Genomic DNA, 18,140 nt, shown 5'->3' on the forward strand with positions numbered 1-18,140 from the left:
GCGCAGCCTGCACAGGTGGTCCCAGCAGGGCCGTGAGGAGCCCGAGCTGGGAGCAAGAGCGAAGAGGAATCAAATAACCCACTTGGAATCGTGCGGCGGGGCCAGCGCCTCTGTGAGGAATGGGAGCTGGGTGGCCTGATGGAAACATCCGCATTTCATCCCAGGTGAGAGCTGCCCGCGGGCGCTGATGGCGAGGCATGGGGTGTGAGGCCGAAGCTGCTGGCATGCGCAAGGGGTGTGCAAAAGGGTTACAAGTGCTCTTGCGCACTCATCCTCGGTGAGGACTGCTCGCACGGTCCCTGGGTGGTGGCACGGCTGTTCCCCCACAGTCCTGAGCAGTGGCTCCTCGAGCTGTCACGGGCTCTGCGCTACGGCTCAATGAGCAAAAAAGGCTTTTTCAGGGTTCCCTGCCTGGCACTGAGTGAATGTGGGGGTTCACCACCCACAAGGGAATCTCTCCTTAATAAAAGCTTCTGTAACACTCCCCACATATCTGGGAGCCGGCTGGTCCAGCCTGGCCCCCTCGGCTGTAGTTAACTTGGCGTTTTGGCCACCTTATCTGGTCCTGCAGCACCAACCGAACGCTTGACGCTTTCTGGCTGCCTCCCAGTTTCCAGGAAAGGCTCCTCTTAAGCTTTCATGATTTTTCACTCCCTGCTGAGGTGGTGTTTGGCACTTCCTGGGGCTGTGGCCCCTCCTCTGGCGGTGCCTGTGCCCGTGGCAGGGATGCTTGTTTGCTGGGGCATCAAGGAATTCACCCCAAAACCGTGGGGACCTCAGAAAGGGCTCAGTGCCCTTCCTGCGGCGAGGCGCTGCCCACCATCTGCGTGTGGGTGGGAGGCGACGTGGTTTAGTTCCTGACTGGGCGGCCAGGCCTTAGAGTTGGCTAACTCTATAAATAATGCCGTGTATTAATTAGAGCTGGACCCTTGCATGCCTGGGGAGGGAGAGAATAAGTTCTGGGAACAAAATGAGCAGGAAGAAAAAGTAACGTCTGTTACCGACGCTGAATTAGCTCCTAATTATAGAGAGGGGAGTGAACAGCGAGCGTGGTTTGTGGGGTGAATGCAGATGGGCTGGGCACGGTCACCACAGCCCTAACACGGGCCTCGGGTCCTGGCTGCCATTCTGCCAACCCGGGGAACGGTGCAGCAGCAGCAGAACCGGGTTTTGCAGCATGTTTCACTCCCGGGTTGCCTTGAATATGGGGTGTTTTTGAGATGATCCCCTCAGGGAAGCGGGTGCAGGGAGCTGGGACTGCTGCTCCCAAGCTGCTTTAGTCCCCGTCCCCTGCCAGCCCTGCCAGCATCGCAGCCTGGTTTTATTAAGCTCCTGGTTGGACTTTGCCATGGGATTACGACTTTTGCTGGAGGATCCCTGCCTTTTGCTTGTGATGTGCCCATCACATTTAATGAGGAGCCTTGTTAAGCACAGCTCCTCCCAGGAAACTGCGGGCAAGATGGGCACAAACCTGGAGAAGTGGATAAAAATAAGAGAATTCAGGCTGAAAAAGGGAATGGTCTTGATAATGAAGCGTATCAAGCTGTGAATTATCTTCCCAAAGGGAGTAAGGAGCTCGTCCTGTGACATTTAAATTTGCAAGCTGGTGTGGGGCCAGCGGGTGTGATATTCTCAACCCTGTGGCCTTGGATTTTTGCTGAAGAACCAATTTGAAATTTTCCAGTTGTATTTAATGTGACTTGCCTGCCCAGAGGCATCAGTAATGTGGGTGCCAGAAATGGAGCGGAAACCTGTGCCCCACGTGTGCCCTGTGCCTCTGGCCACCTCCGGCGCTTCGCCGGGTGGACACTGTCTCTTGTAGGGGTCAATTAAAAAAAAAAATTTAAAAAAAAAAAAACCAAGAAAAAGCTTTTCTGTCTCAGCTCTTCCCACGTGGCGAGCCGTCATCAAAGGGATAATCTGTGGCGGACTGAAAAGTTGGGATTAATGTCAAACAAAATTGGATTTAGGGTTGAAATCTGCTACCCGAGGGAGCTGCGCTGAGTTGTATCCAGCTCTCCTGTATCTGATGTTCAGCAGACTCCTGCTCTTGTACCACGTCTGACACTGCCAGGGACTTTCTGCTGCCACGTCGGTGGAGTCCCGCTGGCCCCAGGGTCATCCTTGGAGGGGACACCCTGCCTTGGCAGGGGTAGCCTTGCCCTGCTGGAAAGCAGAGAGGTGCGTTGCCCCCCCTAATCCCGCACTGCTTTGGCCAGCTGAGAATCTGGTGGTGGTTCCGTGTCTGGTTTTGATGCCCCAAGGGTGATGAAGGTAACGTAGAGCCAGGCTGCAGCCTTGTGTCTCCCCTCGTTTCCTCGTGTGGTGATGGGGGGATGGAGCATCACCAGCCTTGAGGGAATTGCGGGGAGAAGGCGGCGCTTGAAGGAGCAGTTACGGCCACAGGCACCTGCAGGGGCTTTGGAGGAGGTTTGGGCACTGGGACAAGCACCCTGGGTGGGAGACATTCAAACGCCCATCCTGAGCTTTGGGAACTCAGCCCTTTGAGAAGCAGCGGGATGGTTCGCCCATGTTACTGCTGTGGTTTCCTGCAGCCTTGGGGGTGCTGGTGCAGCTCTTCGCTCCCTGACTTGGCGCTCGGGTTTGGAGCAGCTCCTTTCACCAGGGGAGGTGCCAGCCGGGCTCCTGGCACGTGGTGCTGGGGGGGGCTTTGCCACCACATGCCTCGCTCTCCACACCTCCCACCAAGCAAAGCTGAAGCGGCGTCCGGGGCTCACGCCACTTGCCGAAGCGTCTTCCCACCCGGAGAAAAAGCCACGAGCTCCTGGCTATGTTCAACTGCTGCTTTAATGCCTCTAATTATAATTGACTGTAATTGTGCCAAAATTCATCCCAGCCAAGAGACGGGAGCAATTTGGACTGTCATATTAACGTGACGGAGCACTCAGTCACTCTCCCAGCTTGGTCCCTTTAAAGCGGCTGCTGATAAATGAGCTGTGCTGGAGCAGCGGCGCACGCCTCTGCCTGAGGTTGGCCCCAACGCCGGGGGCAGGATCAGCCCCTGGCAGAGCTGGTGCCACCCAAGGAGAAGGGTGCCTGTCCCTGTATTAGCCTGGTGTCCCCGTGGACCTGGAGCACGGGTGATTTCCCATTTGCCCTCTGCCTTTCTCGCCCCTTTGGTACAGGAAAAAGGTTCAGATGTTGGCTCTGCTGCTCCTAATTCTTCAGCTGTGCACCAGCGGCGAAAGCGAGACACCAGCTCTGCTCAGCGCAGGCTCCATCTGATGGGAAACCATCCGCAGCCTCCCAAAGCCACTTCTTGTATTGCTCCCACACCGGCTGTTTCATTCGAAGCTGAATAAAAATGAGGTTAAGCTTTTAATGTTCATCTCTAGCTGCTGTTCCTGCCCGTTGCCGCATCCCTGCGCTGCTGCGACTGGAGGCTGGAACAGTTCCTTGCTGCGGCCTTGGGGTCTGGGAGCAGCAGAAAGCTGCAGTCACCCCCCCCCAGCACCATTTTTCCAGAAACATCCAGGTGTGTGTTCCTGGAGGCCATCCCCTACAATAACAGGTAATTCCCATCTGCCCCGGGGAAGGGAGCTGTGCTGGGAGCCTGTGTGGTGGGGACCGGCTGGATCACGCCACTCCAGACTCCTGCAAACCCCAGAAATTCAGCTACATCAGCCCTTCATGTGAAGATTCTTCCTGTAACACCGTGAGGGTGTTTAACCGTGGGGTGGAAGGCACATTCTGAAATGCGGGTCGAGAGCTCTGCAGGGCCCCTCGCTTCAAACACCTCTGTGCAAAGCGTTGGGGACGGCCACCAGCAACGGCAAGTTCAAGGGCCATGGTGAGTGCTGGGCAGTGTGTTGAGGAAAGTTGTCAAGGAAAAGGAAAGCAAGAGCCCAAGATGAGGGGAACGAGGAGAAATGCAGCTAGAAATGTTGCCTGCCTCGCCGGGAAACGTTTCCATCCCCTCTCCATGTGCTGAAGGCGGGACAGGACCCGCCAGCTTCTGTCAAGTCGCAGTGCTGCGCCCAGGACAGGCCGCGGGGAGGTAATTAATAACGGGAAATGCTGTAACGATGATGTGCAACGTGGGATGAGGTACCGGCTCCTGCGAAGCCAAGGAACTCGTGTGGAAGCGAGGGGTGCGTTTGTGTGACTTGTTGCTATAGAGATGAGATGGCTTTTCCGTCAGAGCCTCCAGTGAGAGCAGTTAATCCATTTTTAAGAGGAAAGGATATTTAATAAAGGAAACAATTTAAACTGGATTTACAAGATATGGTGAATGGAAGCACCATTTATTCTGTGGCTTCATATTTAATTTTAATATCTCTATAAACCTCTCCAGAGTGTTCTGCAAAAAACAAGCTGGAGTTGGAGCAGGTTCGACTGCCCAATAATTCTTAAAAGCAAATCAATTTAACAATGCTGGGAAAAAAAGCCTGCATCTCAATGAGTATTTTTCCACTCTCCATAGTGGCAGGAGCACTGGAATACGTGTATTAGAAAATAGACAAACTGTTTGAACGGAGAGGTATTTTTGAAAGGATATCGAGCAAAAACTTGGCAAGACAGTGTTGGGAGTGCCCAGTTTCAGCTGGTGCCGAGGTCTCTGCAAACTGTTCTGTTTGTTGCGTGAGATTCCGGAGGAGGTTTACGATGAACATAGAAAGTAAATGAGATGATGCTTCACCCGCAGCGGCCAGGCCGGCTGCTGTCTCAGGCCCTGCAAATCCCCATGCGACTGCATCCCCCGGCGAAGGGCTGCAGCATCTCCCCACCACCACCCAGGCTCCAGTTCAGCGCCAAGGACACAGCACGCTCCCATCCAAAAGCCTCCCGAGTGCCAGGTGGGCTGTGGAGGTTTTTTTCGTGCTCTTGGTATGTCAGTTTGTGTTTACCCACCAGGGGAAGCGTGTGCTTATGGCGCTTAATAAGGAAGCCAGGAACAGCACGGTCAGATATACAACAGAAGTAGCTGTTATCTGGGCCCCAGCCGACTCACATGTAAAATTAATTTGGTCTTTTGGATGTCAGAGACGCCTGTCACAAGCCCCAGCGCAGGGGATGCGGTGCTTTTCTGCGGAGCCTTTGCAGCAAGCTGGCAGAGCAAAGCCCAAAAGAAATTAGCCCCTGTGCAAATGTCTGTTAAACACCGGCCAGATTGTTAGAAGGAGTTTTCTTCGTTGCTCTGAGTTTTCTCCACACCTATAAATAATATGGTGCATAGTATAGTATTCATCAATAATCCAGCTTTTTTTCATGGCCATGCTTGCCGCTGTTCCTGGCTGAGCAGGGATGCAGCGACCACGCTGGCTCTCGGCCGGGGCAAGGGCAGGCACCTGCCTGGAGATGCCGGAGGAAAGCTGAGATGGGGCTGGCAGGTCTGGGGACACGGCACCTGGCAGCCTTTAGCACTTGATAAATGAGAAGGTTGCAGAAACTCAGCAGGATTTCCCGCTGGGAAGCAGTTTGTGACTCCCCCCAGAGCTCTGCTGCTTCACACGCTGGGAATAACGTGGGTTTGAAAACATCAAGTGCTCTCGGAAGAGCTGGTGAGGAAACTGTCCCCCCCTTCCCCTCCTGAAGGTAAATTCTCCCTCCTCCCTAATGCCACGGCTCAGGCCACAAGAGCGCATTCTCTGGGTATTACCCCATCTCTGGAACACACTGATTTTTATTTCTTTTTTAATATGCAGAGATTGAAGCGCACAAACCGCTGCCGTTTCTCCTCCGTTGGAAGCACTAGGTGTCTTTTGGGCAGCCCCTGAACCCTGATGTGGAAAGCAGAGTGCGATGCCCTTTGCAATCCCGTGCCCATCAGCAAGAGCTGCGGCGAGAGCACTACGGAGCAGCGGTTTGTGCTTTCAGATCTCCCTTTCCCTTTACTTAAGACCTTTTTTTCCTTTTTCCTTATACACACACACATGACCCCCCCAGGCAGGGGAACCAGCCATCCTCTGTCATCAGTGGGGCTGAGGATATCAACTTCTCAAGGAGGGGACTCTAAATTGCTCAGAGCGAGGGTGATTTAGCAATTACGTGGTTTTCCTGTCCCAGGCTGGGGGGTGTTTCTCTGTTACCGAGCACAGCCCCCTTCCGTATCGCGGGTGAAGTGCAGTGAGTAAGTAGGGTTGAATTCATACCACGCTGTATAATTGCAGTCTATAAAAAGGGAATTATATGGCATATTAGAGCCATTTATTTTACCATATTAGCCGTTTTCATGCATGCAAACGAGCATGGTTGGGTTTTGTTCTCGCCTCCCTGCGAGGTGAAAGCTGGGATGCCCTGTGGGATCCGATTTCCCAAGGGAATCCCTGACTCGGGAACTCCGGGAATCGCCTGAATGCCTGGTGACAGCAACCCCCTGGGCGTGTGTGGGTCTGGGAACCAGGTCCAGGAAAGCAGCAGGGCTTGCCTGCACGCCCACCCCGCTTTGAGGGACTTCATTGGACAACAGAAAGAGACCGCTTGCTCCCAACTGATTTTTTTTTTTTTCCTAATATTTCCTAAAATTTTCTTGTAATTTTACTTTATTCCTTTGCAAGGGGTTCCATGAGAAACTGTGATCTAAGGGAGATAGTTGTTGGCCTAGCTGGAGAATAAACCCCTTTTCTGCTACCTGAAGGTCCTGGTGAAGATGGTGTGGGGGGTGTCTGCATCCCCGAGGAACTGCTGGGGTGGTACCACTGGCTCTGCCCCTGCTGTCCTGTGCAAGACGTCCCCGCCGGGCACAGACCCGGGAGGTGTGGGTATAATTGCCTGACAAACCCGGGGCGGGGAGAGGATTTCTGTGTTAAGGGGTCAAAACCACTGGCCTTAGTTATCTCGTGTGAGAATTGTGACACCTGGATCAGATTCCTAATAGGTTTTCTTCTAAAATCTGGAAAGAATGCGACATTATTTATACACGGGGAGGGAAAATAAACCCTTTCCAGTGGTTTTCTGCAGAAAGACTCATTCCTCCACAGTAAGGAAGCAAGAGGAAGCAGACTTATTTTATTCCTCTTGATGTTTATTTTAAATTAATCCTGTTGGGACAGATGTTAGACTGGAATTCTTGCTCAAGTTGCTTCCGTTAGTTGATCTAATTAACAATGGTGCATGTTTTATTATAATTCATTTTTCACAAGGGATGGAATTTGCTTACTCTTTTCTGTTTCCCTTTACCTACATCCTGAGTTTCCTCCCTGATTTTCTTCTCTTCAATGCTCATTTTCAAAACCACCTTTATGCTGATATATTTAAGGCTTGAAAACATTGGAAATGTCTTTCCAAATATGCTGTTTATAGGAACGTTAATCTTAATCATACATGTTTATTCATTTAAAAAAAAAACAACCACACACAGAACAACCAAAACCTACAAAAATCAACCTTTGCTTGCAGCATCTCTTTTTGGACCTCCCTCCCTTCTCGTGCAGGTTTGTGGTGGCAGCACCGTGGCCCTTCCCAGCAAACCTGGGATGTAACGGCGATGCTGCAGCCCCTGGACAGCCCAGGGCTCGCTCAGCCCCCAGCTCCGGCTGCACAGAGGCTGCGGTGGAGATTGGAGACAGGGATCTGCATTGCGAATATTCGGCTGCGGCTGCCATCTGGTGCTGGTTTTCCTCCTCACTTCAGCTGCCACCCTCCCTGTCACCCCATGCCTATCGCCTGCAAAATCTGGGGGGTTATTTTAGCGAGCGCACTTCTGGCCTCACTGGTGCCGTGAAAGCACAGGTTCATCGGCAGCATGAGGCTGCAGGGGGATGTCCCGTGTCTGCGGAGCACGGCGCAGCAGCAGCGAGTTCTTGGCCGGTTCCTCCGCACAAATTCTGGCTCTCGAGAGCTGCCCAGCTCGCCCCGTCCCAGGTGACCTCCTGAACGCTCCTGGGGCACAGCGGGGGAATGGAGGCATTGATTTCCTCACCCAAACCCAACCCTTTCCCCATGTCCAAAAAGAAACACGGCCGAGAGGTGAACAAGGTGCTGTTTGCCATCGCCGCTGCAGCCCGAGGCCTTTATTGGAAAGGTGGGTGGATACACAATGAGCAGAATTGTGACCCTCGTGCGTTAACAGCGTTAGGAAATACTGCATTTAATGGAGATGAGTCCTGGTGAAACGGGTAGGCTGGGGGCTCATTTTGGTTTTTTCCTTTGCTTTTCAGGCTGCTGAGCCGGCTCCTGCACGGGCAGCATGCATCCCGTCGTGCCCGGGATCGTTCAGGCAGACATCAGGGAGGCTGCGCTCCCCCCGATCCAGTAACGGCTCCTCTTCCTCCCCCTGATCCAGTAACGGCTCCTCTTCCTCCCCCTGATCCAGTAACGGCTCCTCTTCCTCCCCCCGATCCAGTAACAGCTCCTCTTCCAAGGCTCAGGTGGGTGCTGAAAGGTTGCAGGAAGATGCTGAGTAACACTTGCGATGTGGTGTCCAGCCAGGACAACACTATTATTTTGGAGTCGGCCCGCCTGGACGCCACGCAGATGGCGCCACCCCTCCAGGCAACCCCCTCTGATGCTCCCCCGTCCTCTCAAGGATGAGTTCTTCCTCTCTTAGCCATTATCTTCCAGCACCCACCCACCACCAGTCTCCAACCTCCTCCTCAAACAAATTTCCTGGGGTTTACAGGCTACTTACTGCTCCTGATGCATGGAAGGATATTGCAAATCTAAACAGGGCTGAGTCAAATGGGTAATTATCAGTCTTTTTCCGCACACCGTTTGGATTTTTTTTGCCTTGTGATGATGATTTCTGGTGTCAGAGACAAGATGCTGCAGGTCTTGGAGGCACTGGGGCAGGTTCAGTCCTTGTTGTGCTGCCTATGAAATTAAGTGGGTCACAAAAAAATTAGTTGGACAGATTCAAGCAGCAAAGAGCTGCGGAGAGGTCATCCTGGCAAACCACCCAGGGCACGGTACAGCGGCCTGGGCTTTGACTCCATCCATTTTGCTGGAAAGAAGTTGCTGTTTCTTATCCTGATGCTTGATTGTGTTTTATTAAGGAATGTAAATAAATTATTTCTGCTCAGAGACATCAGACCCAGAAAACCATTATTAGGAGCCGTGTAGTATTGCCCTTTCTTAACAGATATTTCTGCCTCTTAGTTGAGGCTTGGGAGGAATACTTGTAATGAAGGAGGAGGAGTTCTAACCGTCTATCACACTTGCATCAATGAGAACAACGTGTTTTCATGAGACGGTCAATCCTTCTGAAATTATTTTCCTACTGGAAACAAAGTCTGGTCTAGCACGCTCGTACAGGCTGGCTAATCCAGCCCAGCCAACTCTTTGGGATGTGGCAAAGCACAAACCCTGCAGCAATTTCCATGGCTCCGTCCTGGCGCGGCAGCGTCCCGGCCACGCGTGGGAAGTGGGTTTCTGCTTGCACAGATCATAGCGACTTCCCTGAACCTCCTGCGTTATTTAAGCGTGCGAGGGGATAACGAGGCTGGTGGTGGTCCCCAGAAGGGACCCACGGGGCTCACAACTTCATTACAGCCCCGCAAGAGCCGCTCGGGAGCCTTGTTGTAAAGAGCAGCAGATATACCTAGAATGAGCTAAGAGACTTTGAGACTCTCTTGCAACACGGGTTTCATAGCTGCGTCGAATTTAATGTGTGTTCGTATTGAAAACTGACGGTAAAACCACAGCTGGCTGCCAACACCAGTGTGTGTGTGCGAATCCAGTAGCCCTGGGCTGAAAGGGATTAGAGATTGGTCAGTGGGTTTGTGGAGGATAAAGGGTAGAAAAAGGGAGGTGTGGTTGTTACTGACTTCTGAAATTGAAGATGCTCAGCCTAGGAATGGTTTCTGCACATTGACCTGGTCTTTTTGGGAAAAACCTGCGAGCAGCCGCCCGCGGCAGCACCAGGAAGGCTCTGGCTCACAGAGACTGTTACCCAAACGCTGGCCCCGTGGTGCTGACGCCTGCAGGATTCCTGAACTTCCTATGACCTCCTGCCCAGCTGGAGCGTATTCCAGTGTGCAATGCCGGCTCCTCTGGTGTGTGTAGCCCCGGGGGGAATGTATAGCCATGCAGCCTCTGCCAGCCATGCTGTCCCTGCCATCCCCAGGGACCCTCCTCCCTCCGTGCATCGACATCCCAGCCCTAGGCCGGGACGCCGGGCACAGCCACGGTGGGACGAGTTGTTACGGCTTCTACTGACCCTGTGGGTGCGCAGTGGTTTCCCTTGCATGGAGGAACTACAACTCCAGAAAGGGCTCAGTTCAAAAGCAATTTCACAGCTATGCGCAACGGAGCAGGGAAAACTAAGCTCAGTGCAAGGTCTCTGCAAGTTCAGCCAGCTGCATATCAATTAATTTGCAGTTGCAAGATAAGCAGATCTGTCAGCACTACATTTTCTTTGAAATAGTGATTTTTGTTATGAGGGAGGTGGACTGAGCCTATCACAACAATCTCCTCTGCATTATTTAGCATATTCATCCAGCACGTTTGACTTTGTTTAAAAAGACTTTTTTTTTTTTCCTAGAGATAAGAAACTCTGCCTTACATAGCGAGCTGACTGTGAAATGGCTTCTACACTTTTCCACTTGGTTAAGAGGCTTTATTATACTAAATTACTGGATAATCTCTGGACACACAGCCACAACATCACATCTTCTTCCTCTGCTTGTTTCACTTTCTGTCCCCGAGCTGCTCAGACCCATCCAAGGGTTCTCATTTGCCTGCGTTGGGAGTCGCTGTCCCGCTGCTTGTTTGGAAAGTTGGCATCAGCTCAAACTGTTGTTCTTCACAGAAACCTCCTTTCTCTTGCCGAGCTTTTCACGGAGGCTCATGCATTCTTCCTTTTTGAGTTTCTCAGACCAAAATAAATATCTGATCTTACCCAGCAGAGCCCTTGGTAGGGCACATGGCAGCGCTCGTGATGACAGTCAGTGTCTAACCCCGCTCCGAGCTGGAAGGACAGGGGTGTCCCTCGGTCTTTTTCTCCATCCCCTCTAGGAATTGGCACTTTCCTTATTAGACCACCACTCCTGATAGCCAAGGCTGAGTTCTGCAGCCCACTTTAAATCTGGATGTGCCCCACATCGATGGTGCGGGGAGACTACCTCAGTGTAATGCATGTAGTATCACAATGTGTATAATAGTAATAAATCTTCCTGTTGCTCACGTGAGTTAGCAGTGAGGAAAAGGCCTAGAGGATTGTTCAACACCAGCTGGTAGTTACCTGGGGGTGGAGGTCTGCTGCTGCGATGTCAAAGGCAAGTGTTGGGCTTTGAAAGTATCTTGAAAGAACTGTGAGTTACAGAAATCTTCCTTCTATACCTGTAAGAAATAATTGTGGGGAAGAGGCTGCTGCTACAGCCCCAGTTAGCTGGGGATCACCCTGACATCTGCCAAAGCATCTCCCTGGGCTGGGCTCCGCAGGTTTCCCTTGTTCCCTGGAGCTGCATGTGCCCACGGGATGCAAACGATCTCCTGTGACTTGGGGCAGTGAAAGGGTGTCTCTTCCGCACTGTTTAGAGGGGCTTCAGGATTCCTATGGGTGAAAGGTGCACTGAAAGTGCAGGCCAGGATTTATTTACCCGTATATAGTAATGACAGCTGGGTTTGGGCAGGCTGCAAAGGCCATGCGGGTGAGCGAGAAGGTTCCCCTGTGCGGGGTTACAAGTGCTGCTGGTGTGGGGGACAGAGAGCACCGCGCACTGTCCAAGTTACAGGAGGCGTGGGTTTGTACAGCTGCTGTGGATGTCTTTGTCCCTTTGCTTTTCCACACTTAAAGATTCTAAAATTTTACATTGGAGTAAGTTGGTACACTTTGTTTCAGACCACGTTGAAGGTGGTTTTTAACACGGTGCTCTACGTGCTCTGGCAAGCTCCAGTGATAATATCAGTTTGCTGTGGCTAGTCATCACAGGCTAGGCTGGGCTGGGCAGCTGGACAGTGACTAAAGCAGAAATACTTGCAGTATTTTGCAGGTATTTGATGCAGAAACCAGCATCAAAGTTTGTCCGGAGTGCCCCAGCAGACCAGTTAGATAAAACAGCACGTCTGCAAGGCTCTTCGCCCCAAGGCCCGCAGCTGCCCTTGGGATCCGCGGGACGCTCGCAGATTCTGTCCTCACTGAGCCTTCTCTTCCACGTCCAGCTCCTGCGCAGTTCCTGTAACAGGGGCAGAGCCAGAATACGGACCTGCTCGGCCAAAACAAGGCGGGTTTGCCTCAGCTACTTGGAATAAAGTGACAAAGGTAAGTGGTGGCGTTGGAAAGCACCTTGAAAAGGGCTGTGAATTATAGAAATCCTCCTTGTGTGTCCGTAGGAAAGAACTAAACACTTCCATCACTTCTGGTTGGTAGTATAAACTTGTAGGCAAACCACAGTAGCCTAAAGTTGGGTTTCCTCAGTGACACTTTATTTTCTAAATGTACCTTTTCTGAAGAAATGGATCTGTCTTTGAAATATATCCCAGTAGTTTTGCACACTCTGAACACGAGGCTTCTTTTAACTGCTTTGAAAATCAAATTAATTAACACCCAGAGTGAGCAATAGGCACGTTCAGTATAACCATGGTTAATTTTCTTCAGTGACATGGGGTTTAGCCTTGCAAGCAAACAAAACAGCCCCCGGAACTGTGTGTTTGCTTGGCTGTGCTCTACAAAGACATCACATCCTACCAGATAACCTGCAGTATTCAGACCCGTCCTTAAATCACAGTTCCCTTGCATATGCAGGAGAAAAATAACATCGTGGGCAGTTGCTAGCAATCTGGAATAGATTTTCAGAACCACTCTGTTATCATATAGAACTACTCTAGACCTATAGACATTAGGGGTGAATAGAAACAAGAGGACAAGTGGTGCCAGACTAATGCACCCTCTAAGAAATAAAAATCTCCCTTGGCTGCTTTGGCACCACTATGAGTGCCCGTACCAGAGTTCACTGTAATCAGAGTCTTTTTCTTGAAGACAAAGGCTTTCCAAGGAGGCCTGATTGTCATCTCGGTGCCACAGATTATACACGTTGGTGCAGCTTCAGTTTACGCTGGTGTTGAGATCAAGATCAGATCCTTGGACCTGCCTTCTGAAATCAGCGCAGCGATCTGATAACACTCCAGAGTGCAGATTTACAGCTGTGCTGCTGGTGGCAGAGTAGAATATACCATCTCTTCCTAGAGCTAATGCTGTATTTACATCAAAATAAAACTGTAAAATGTAAAATCATCTAGCTTCAGGCTCTTGCACTTCACTACAAATGCTTTGTCTGCCTTGGCTGACAAAATGCTCTTGGCTTTTGATCAAAGAAAAGCGAGTGGAAGCTGTTTTTCTCTTGATGTTAAGAAAGCTTTTGACAGAGAGAGTCCCTGCAAGACTAGTTAAAGACGCACCAGCCCTGCGCTACGCTCTGAAAACACATTGAAGAAAAATACACAGAACAATGCCGGTATGAAGTGATTTCTGCTCCGGAAAGGGCTGTAAGTAGAAATGCAGCCTTAGGGTTGGCTTAACGCTACCGGCTGTTCTGGCCGCCTACCTGGCCCTAAGGACAAGCTGCTTGTTACAGCTCGATGCTACTTGCACTGGTCAAAGGGGTTTGCCTGAAGCAGAGGTGGTGGTAGGAGAGGGTCTGCTGGAGTAATTAAATCAGCGGCTTGGGGGAAATACCTGTAAAGTTTTAGAAATCTTGTCCTTTGGTTTCCAGGTGGCGGCCCGACCTCGGCTCAGCTCTGTGCTCGGCTCAGCAGGTAACTCGCATCTCCTTCTCCTCTACCCTGCTAAGACTGCACAGCAACAAAGCGTGACTAATTAAGGCTAGATTGGCCCAGACTGCAAAAACCACTACAGCCGTTTAATTAAAGGCTGTACCGCTGCACGTGGCTACAGAAGGCGTAAGTCGGAGCTGGGAAGCACGGGGCATTAAACTCTTCTGTGAGCAGCACCCCGTAACTGCGAGCAAACCCCGCAGGGTTGTATTTTAAATTATATGTTTTGTGGAGAGGGGAGCGTGGGGTGGCACTCGGGCACTTGTTCCGGGCGCTGACGCCGGTGCCTGGCACCGGCGGGCGGTTAAACGCGCCTCGGGGGCGGCTGGGGGCTCGCTTCCCCCGCCGCAGGGGGCCGGGGCCGGGCGGGGAAAGGTCCGGCGGGGCCCCGGGGCGAGGCGGGGAAAGCTGCGGCCCGGCCCCGTGAGGGAGGACGAGCGGCGGGCGGGGCGGGGCCGCCGCAAAATGGCCGCCGCCTCCCGCCTCCCGCCGCCCGCCCCCCGCGGCCGTCACTGCCGGCCGCCACTGCCGGCCGCCGCCCCGCCTCGTTGAGGGCACCGGCAGCCGGGCGGGGACCCCGCCGCCAGCCCCGCTGCCCCCCTCCCCGCCCCGCTCCGGCCTCCGCTGAGGCGGCGGCGGGCGGCCCGAGCCTTCCGAGGCCATGTTCCCCCGGCCGCCCTTCCCCGCCGAGGGCCGGCGGGCGGGAGCCGCGGGCCGCAGCCGGGCGCGGGCGCGGGGCGCGGGCGGCGGGACGGTGCTGCTGCCCTCCATGCTGATGTTCGGCGTGATCCTGGCCTCCAGCGGGCTGCTCCTCATGATCGAGAAGGGCATCCTGGCCGAGGTGAAGCCGCTGCCGCTGCACCCGGCGGCAGGGGAGCTCTCCCGGCGAGGCGGCGGCGGTGAGGGGGGCCCCGGCGACCTGGAATCCGAGGTGCTGCGGGACATCCGCAACCGGACGATCCGCGCCGTCTGCGGGCAGCCGGCCATGCCCCGCAGCGTCTGGGAGCTGCCGGCCGGGCAGCGGCGGACGGTCCTCCGGCACCTCCTGGTCAGCGACAAGTACCGCTTCTTGTACTGCTACGTGCCCAAGGTGGCCTGCTCCAACTGGAAGCGCATCCTGAAGGTGCTGGACGGGGCGCTGGAGAGCGTCAACGTCAAGCTGAAGATGGACCACAAGAGCGACCTGGTGTTCCTGGGGGACATGAAGCCGGACGAGATCAGCTACCGCTTGAAGAACTACTACAAGTTCATCTTCGTGCGGAACCCGGTGGAGAGGCTGCTCTCGGCCTACCGGAATAAGTTTGGAGAGATCAAGGAGTACCAGCAGAAGTACGGGGTGGAGATCGTCAGGCGGTACCGGAAGAACGGGGGGAGTTCAGCTGGTGACGACGTGACCTTCTCCGAGTTTCTCCGGTACCTGCTGGACGAGGAGGTGGAGAGGATGAACGAGCACTGGATGCCCATCTACAACCTCTGCCAGCCCTGCGCCGTCAGGTACGACTTCATCGGCTCCTACGAGCGCCTGAATGCCGACGCCGACTACGTCCTCGAGCAAGTCCAGTCGCCCTCCTTCATCCGCTTCCCCGAACGGCAGTCGTGGTACAAGCCCGTGACGGCGGAAACGCTCCATTACTACCTGTGCAACACCCAACGCCGGCTGATAAAAGAGCTGTTACAAAAATACATCCTGGATTTCTCCCTCTTTGCCTACCCCCTTCCCAACATAACCAGCGAATTCTGCAGGCAGTGAGTTGTTCATGTCCGGCTCTGGTGTGAATTCTGCCTACGCTGCAAGGATTTGCTCATGCAGCCGTTGCTGCGAACAACACGTTGCTGCAGGGCCTGTGAAACACACTCTTCTATGCATTATTTCCTAATTTTATACTTCCTAGACTCTGTTTTATATAAAATATTATATATTGCCTTTGCTACTAGAATACTTTTTGTATTGTTCTGATTTTAATGTGTACATATGCCGCTGACTTGAGCACAGTAGCTTTTGTATATCTATTTTGCTTTAAATTCTTTGTTATGGCACAATATGGAAAACATCAGTAAGGAAATTGAGAAACATATATTTTTTCCTCCTTTTTTGTGTTTTGTACTAAATAGTATGCAATCAGAATATAGCGGTTGATGCGCTATTAACAATATAGTGGTTGATGCGCTAAAAATTAGTGGTGTTAAAACTGGTGCTGGATTAGACAGGAGTTAGTTTTTTGGGGTATGAGTAGAAGAAAAGGCTTTTATAAACTAGGCCCTATTTATCCTTTGTTTTCTCATCTGTAGATGGCGGTTAAATGAGGCTGGTCTTTTTTTCTGTAACAGTAGCACCTCTGGTTTTTATTACTATTATTATTATTATTATTTACCATTGAAATAAAACTAGTGGTAGGATAATATTCACTTTTGTGCGATTTTAAGATTCAAAAGTACCAACTATTTACCCAGCATACCATATCAGGTGCAATATCAAGCCATAACACTTTGCTCTTCTCTCTCTCTCTCTGGATTAAAGCAATACAGACTCTGGGAAGACCAAAACCCAGCCTGGTTCCTGGGACGGAAAGCACCAGAACCCCCACCCGTGCCGGGGCAGCTCACAGCTTCCATGGGCGCCTGCGTGCCCACGCGCGTGCAAACCACCGTGGAAAATTACTTTCTCCATGTTTTGAACCAATGGCGACTTGAGGATTAGTTCTCCCTTTTTTTTATAGATGTGCACACCATTTTTGTAGCTACTTGTATTTAATTACGGCTGATAAATTGTAAAAGTTTGGGAGATAATGTAGGATGTTGTTCCTGGGAGGCTGTGTCCTTGTTCCTAATAAAGTTTTTATATGAATCAGGCTGTGGCTTGGTGCTTTTCCTTGGATGTTAGTGTTTATTTGCGATCTTGGGGAGGCTTTCTGCCCCTTGTGCTAAGCCATGGTGTGAAAGTATGATGAATCAGCAGTTCCTGCCTTGATGAGTTTGTGTTTTAAGTGCCAGAGCAGCAGTAACAAGTGGAGAAAGAAACGCGTCCGCACCAAACGAGACCATTATGTGATGGGCAGCGGGATGGAAAGCAGCAGTCAGCAGCAAAGTAAGCGCCTAATTGGAGTTGATACAAGGCAGTAGGGGTGGGTTTAGATACTACAGGGAGCGGGTTGTTTCCTGGGCTTAATCTCTCAGAAAGGGGCAGGGAAAATTAAGGTGTTTTATTTAGGATTTGTGAGTGTCTGAAAGGAGGGCATGGAGCCACATCCACGCAACCTCAAAGTGGTGGGATGAAAAATCCTGCCTAGGGCATGACTTAAGTAATGTAATAGGTTTACTGTATCTATAAACTCCTGGTGAAATCACCATCTCCTGCTGAAGTCAGTAGCCCAGCACAGTTTGAGTTGAGTGATTTTTACTTTTCCTGGTGAGATCACAGCCGGGCACAAGAGCAGTGACTGGCGTGTTCGTGGACTTCAGCTCCTGGCTGCGTCCTCGCCTCCGCAGCCACCTACCCTGTACAAAAAATGGGTTAGAAGTTGGCTTTGCTCTCCTTGTGCCCAGTCTGAAACCTGCAGAATTTCTGTCTGTCCCCAGTGATTTTGGTGACAACACAGGAGTGTTTGGTGCCCGGTGCTGGAAGAGCTGGAGCTCTCTCTTGTTCTCCAGCCAAAAGCACCAGATACCAGCTGGGAATCTGATTGTATTTTGTAAAACTGATGCTGATGTGGGGTGGTCTGAGTTTTAATTAAGCCTGACCTTCAGGTCTCTAACTAGGAATGAGCTGGTTAGACTTTACTATCTTTGTCTGCTCCTGTGAAGCTGAGGGAACGCTTCCTGCTTGTTTAGCGGTTGGGTTTTTAATTAAATGTTTATTTCTCAGTAGTTTTAACGGTTTGTGCTGCTTGTTTATTTATCTGCTGCAGCTTCTGTTCGCTATATTAAATTTTTTGTCTCTTGTCTCCTTAATCTAATTTATTGCACACAGAAGGATTTTGCTTTTCTTTGACTGTCTCTTACTCCTCTGCTGGTTGTCATTGATCACCTTCTTCTCTTTAAATAAAAGCAAAACAGCCTCCCACCTCCCGTAAGGAGGGTTTTAATGCAGACAAAACCTGCAAAACCTCGTAGCTTGGGTAGAAGTTTGTCCCATACCTGGCAAAAATGTATGGAGCATGGAAAAGTCTCCCAAAAGCTGAAGCAGGGGGCATTTTGTCATGTACCTCTAAAGCTTATTTCTCTTACTTGATTGAGGTTATGGACTATCTTTGATTTTCTTATCACTTTGCTGCAAGTCAGCAAATATGAAAAATCAGTTAGGTTTCCATTAGCGATACTTCATTTTATCCATGGCCAATAATACAATTTCCTGAGAAAGCTTTTGGCAAAGTAGGAAGAAAAAAAAAGTAATCTCCCTCAGCAGCTGTATAATTTCTTTCTTTTGTCAGGTGTTTCTCTGGTGTGGAATAAATCAGGAGCAAATTCCACAG

General features: G+C 51.4%; 1 protein-coding gene across 1 annotated transcript; it reads left to right on the forward strand.

The window, feature by feature from the left end:
• The first annotated feature begins 14,240 nt into the window (after window positions 1–14,240).
• Window positions 14,241–16,516, forward strand: CHST14 (carbohydrate sulfotransferase 14). Its single transcript, XM_074884954.1, has one exon. It carries the CDS (start codon window positions 14,333–14,335, stop codon window positions 15,419–15,421), a length of 1,089 nt encoding a protein of 362 aa, XP_074741055.1. The 5' UTR covers window positions 14,241–14,332; the 3' UTR covers window positions 15,422–16,516.
• The last annotated feature ends 1,624 nt before the right edge of the window (window positions 16,517–18,140 follow it).

Source organism: Strix uralensis, chromosome 15, assembly GCF_047716275.1.
Source record: "Strix uralensis isolate ZFMK-TIS-50842 chromosome 15, bStrUra1, whole genome shotgun sequence".
NCBI lineage: Eukaryota > Metazoa > Chordata > Aves > Strigiformes > Strigidae > Strix > Strix uralensis.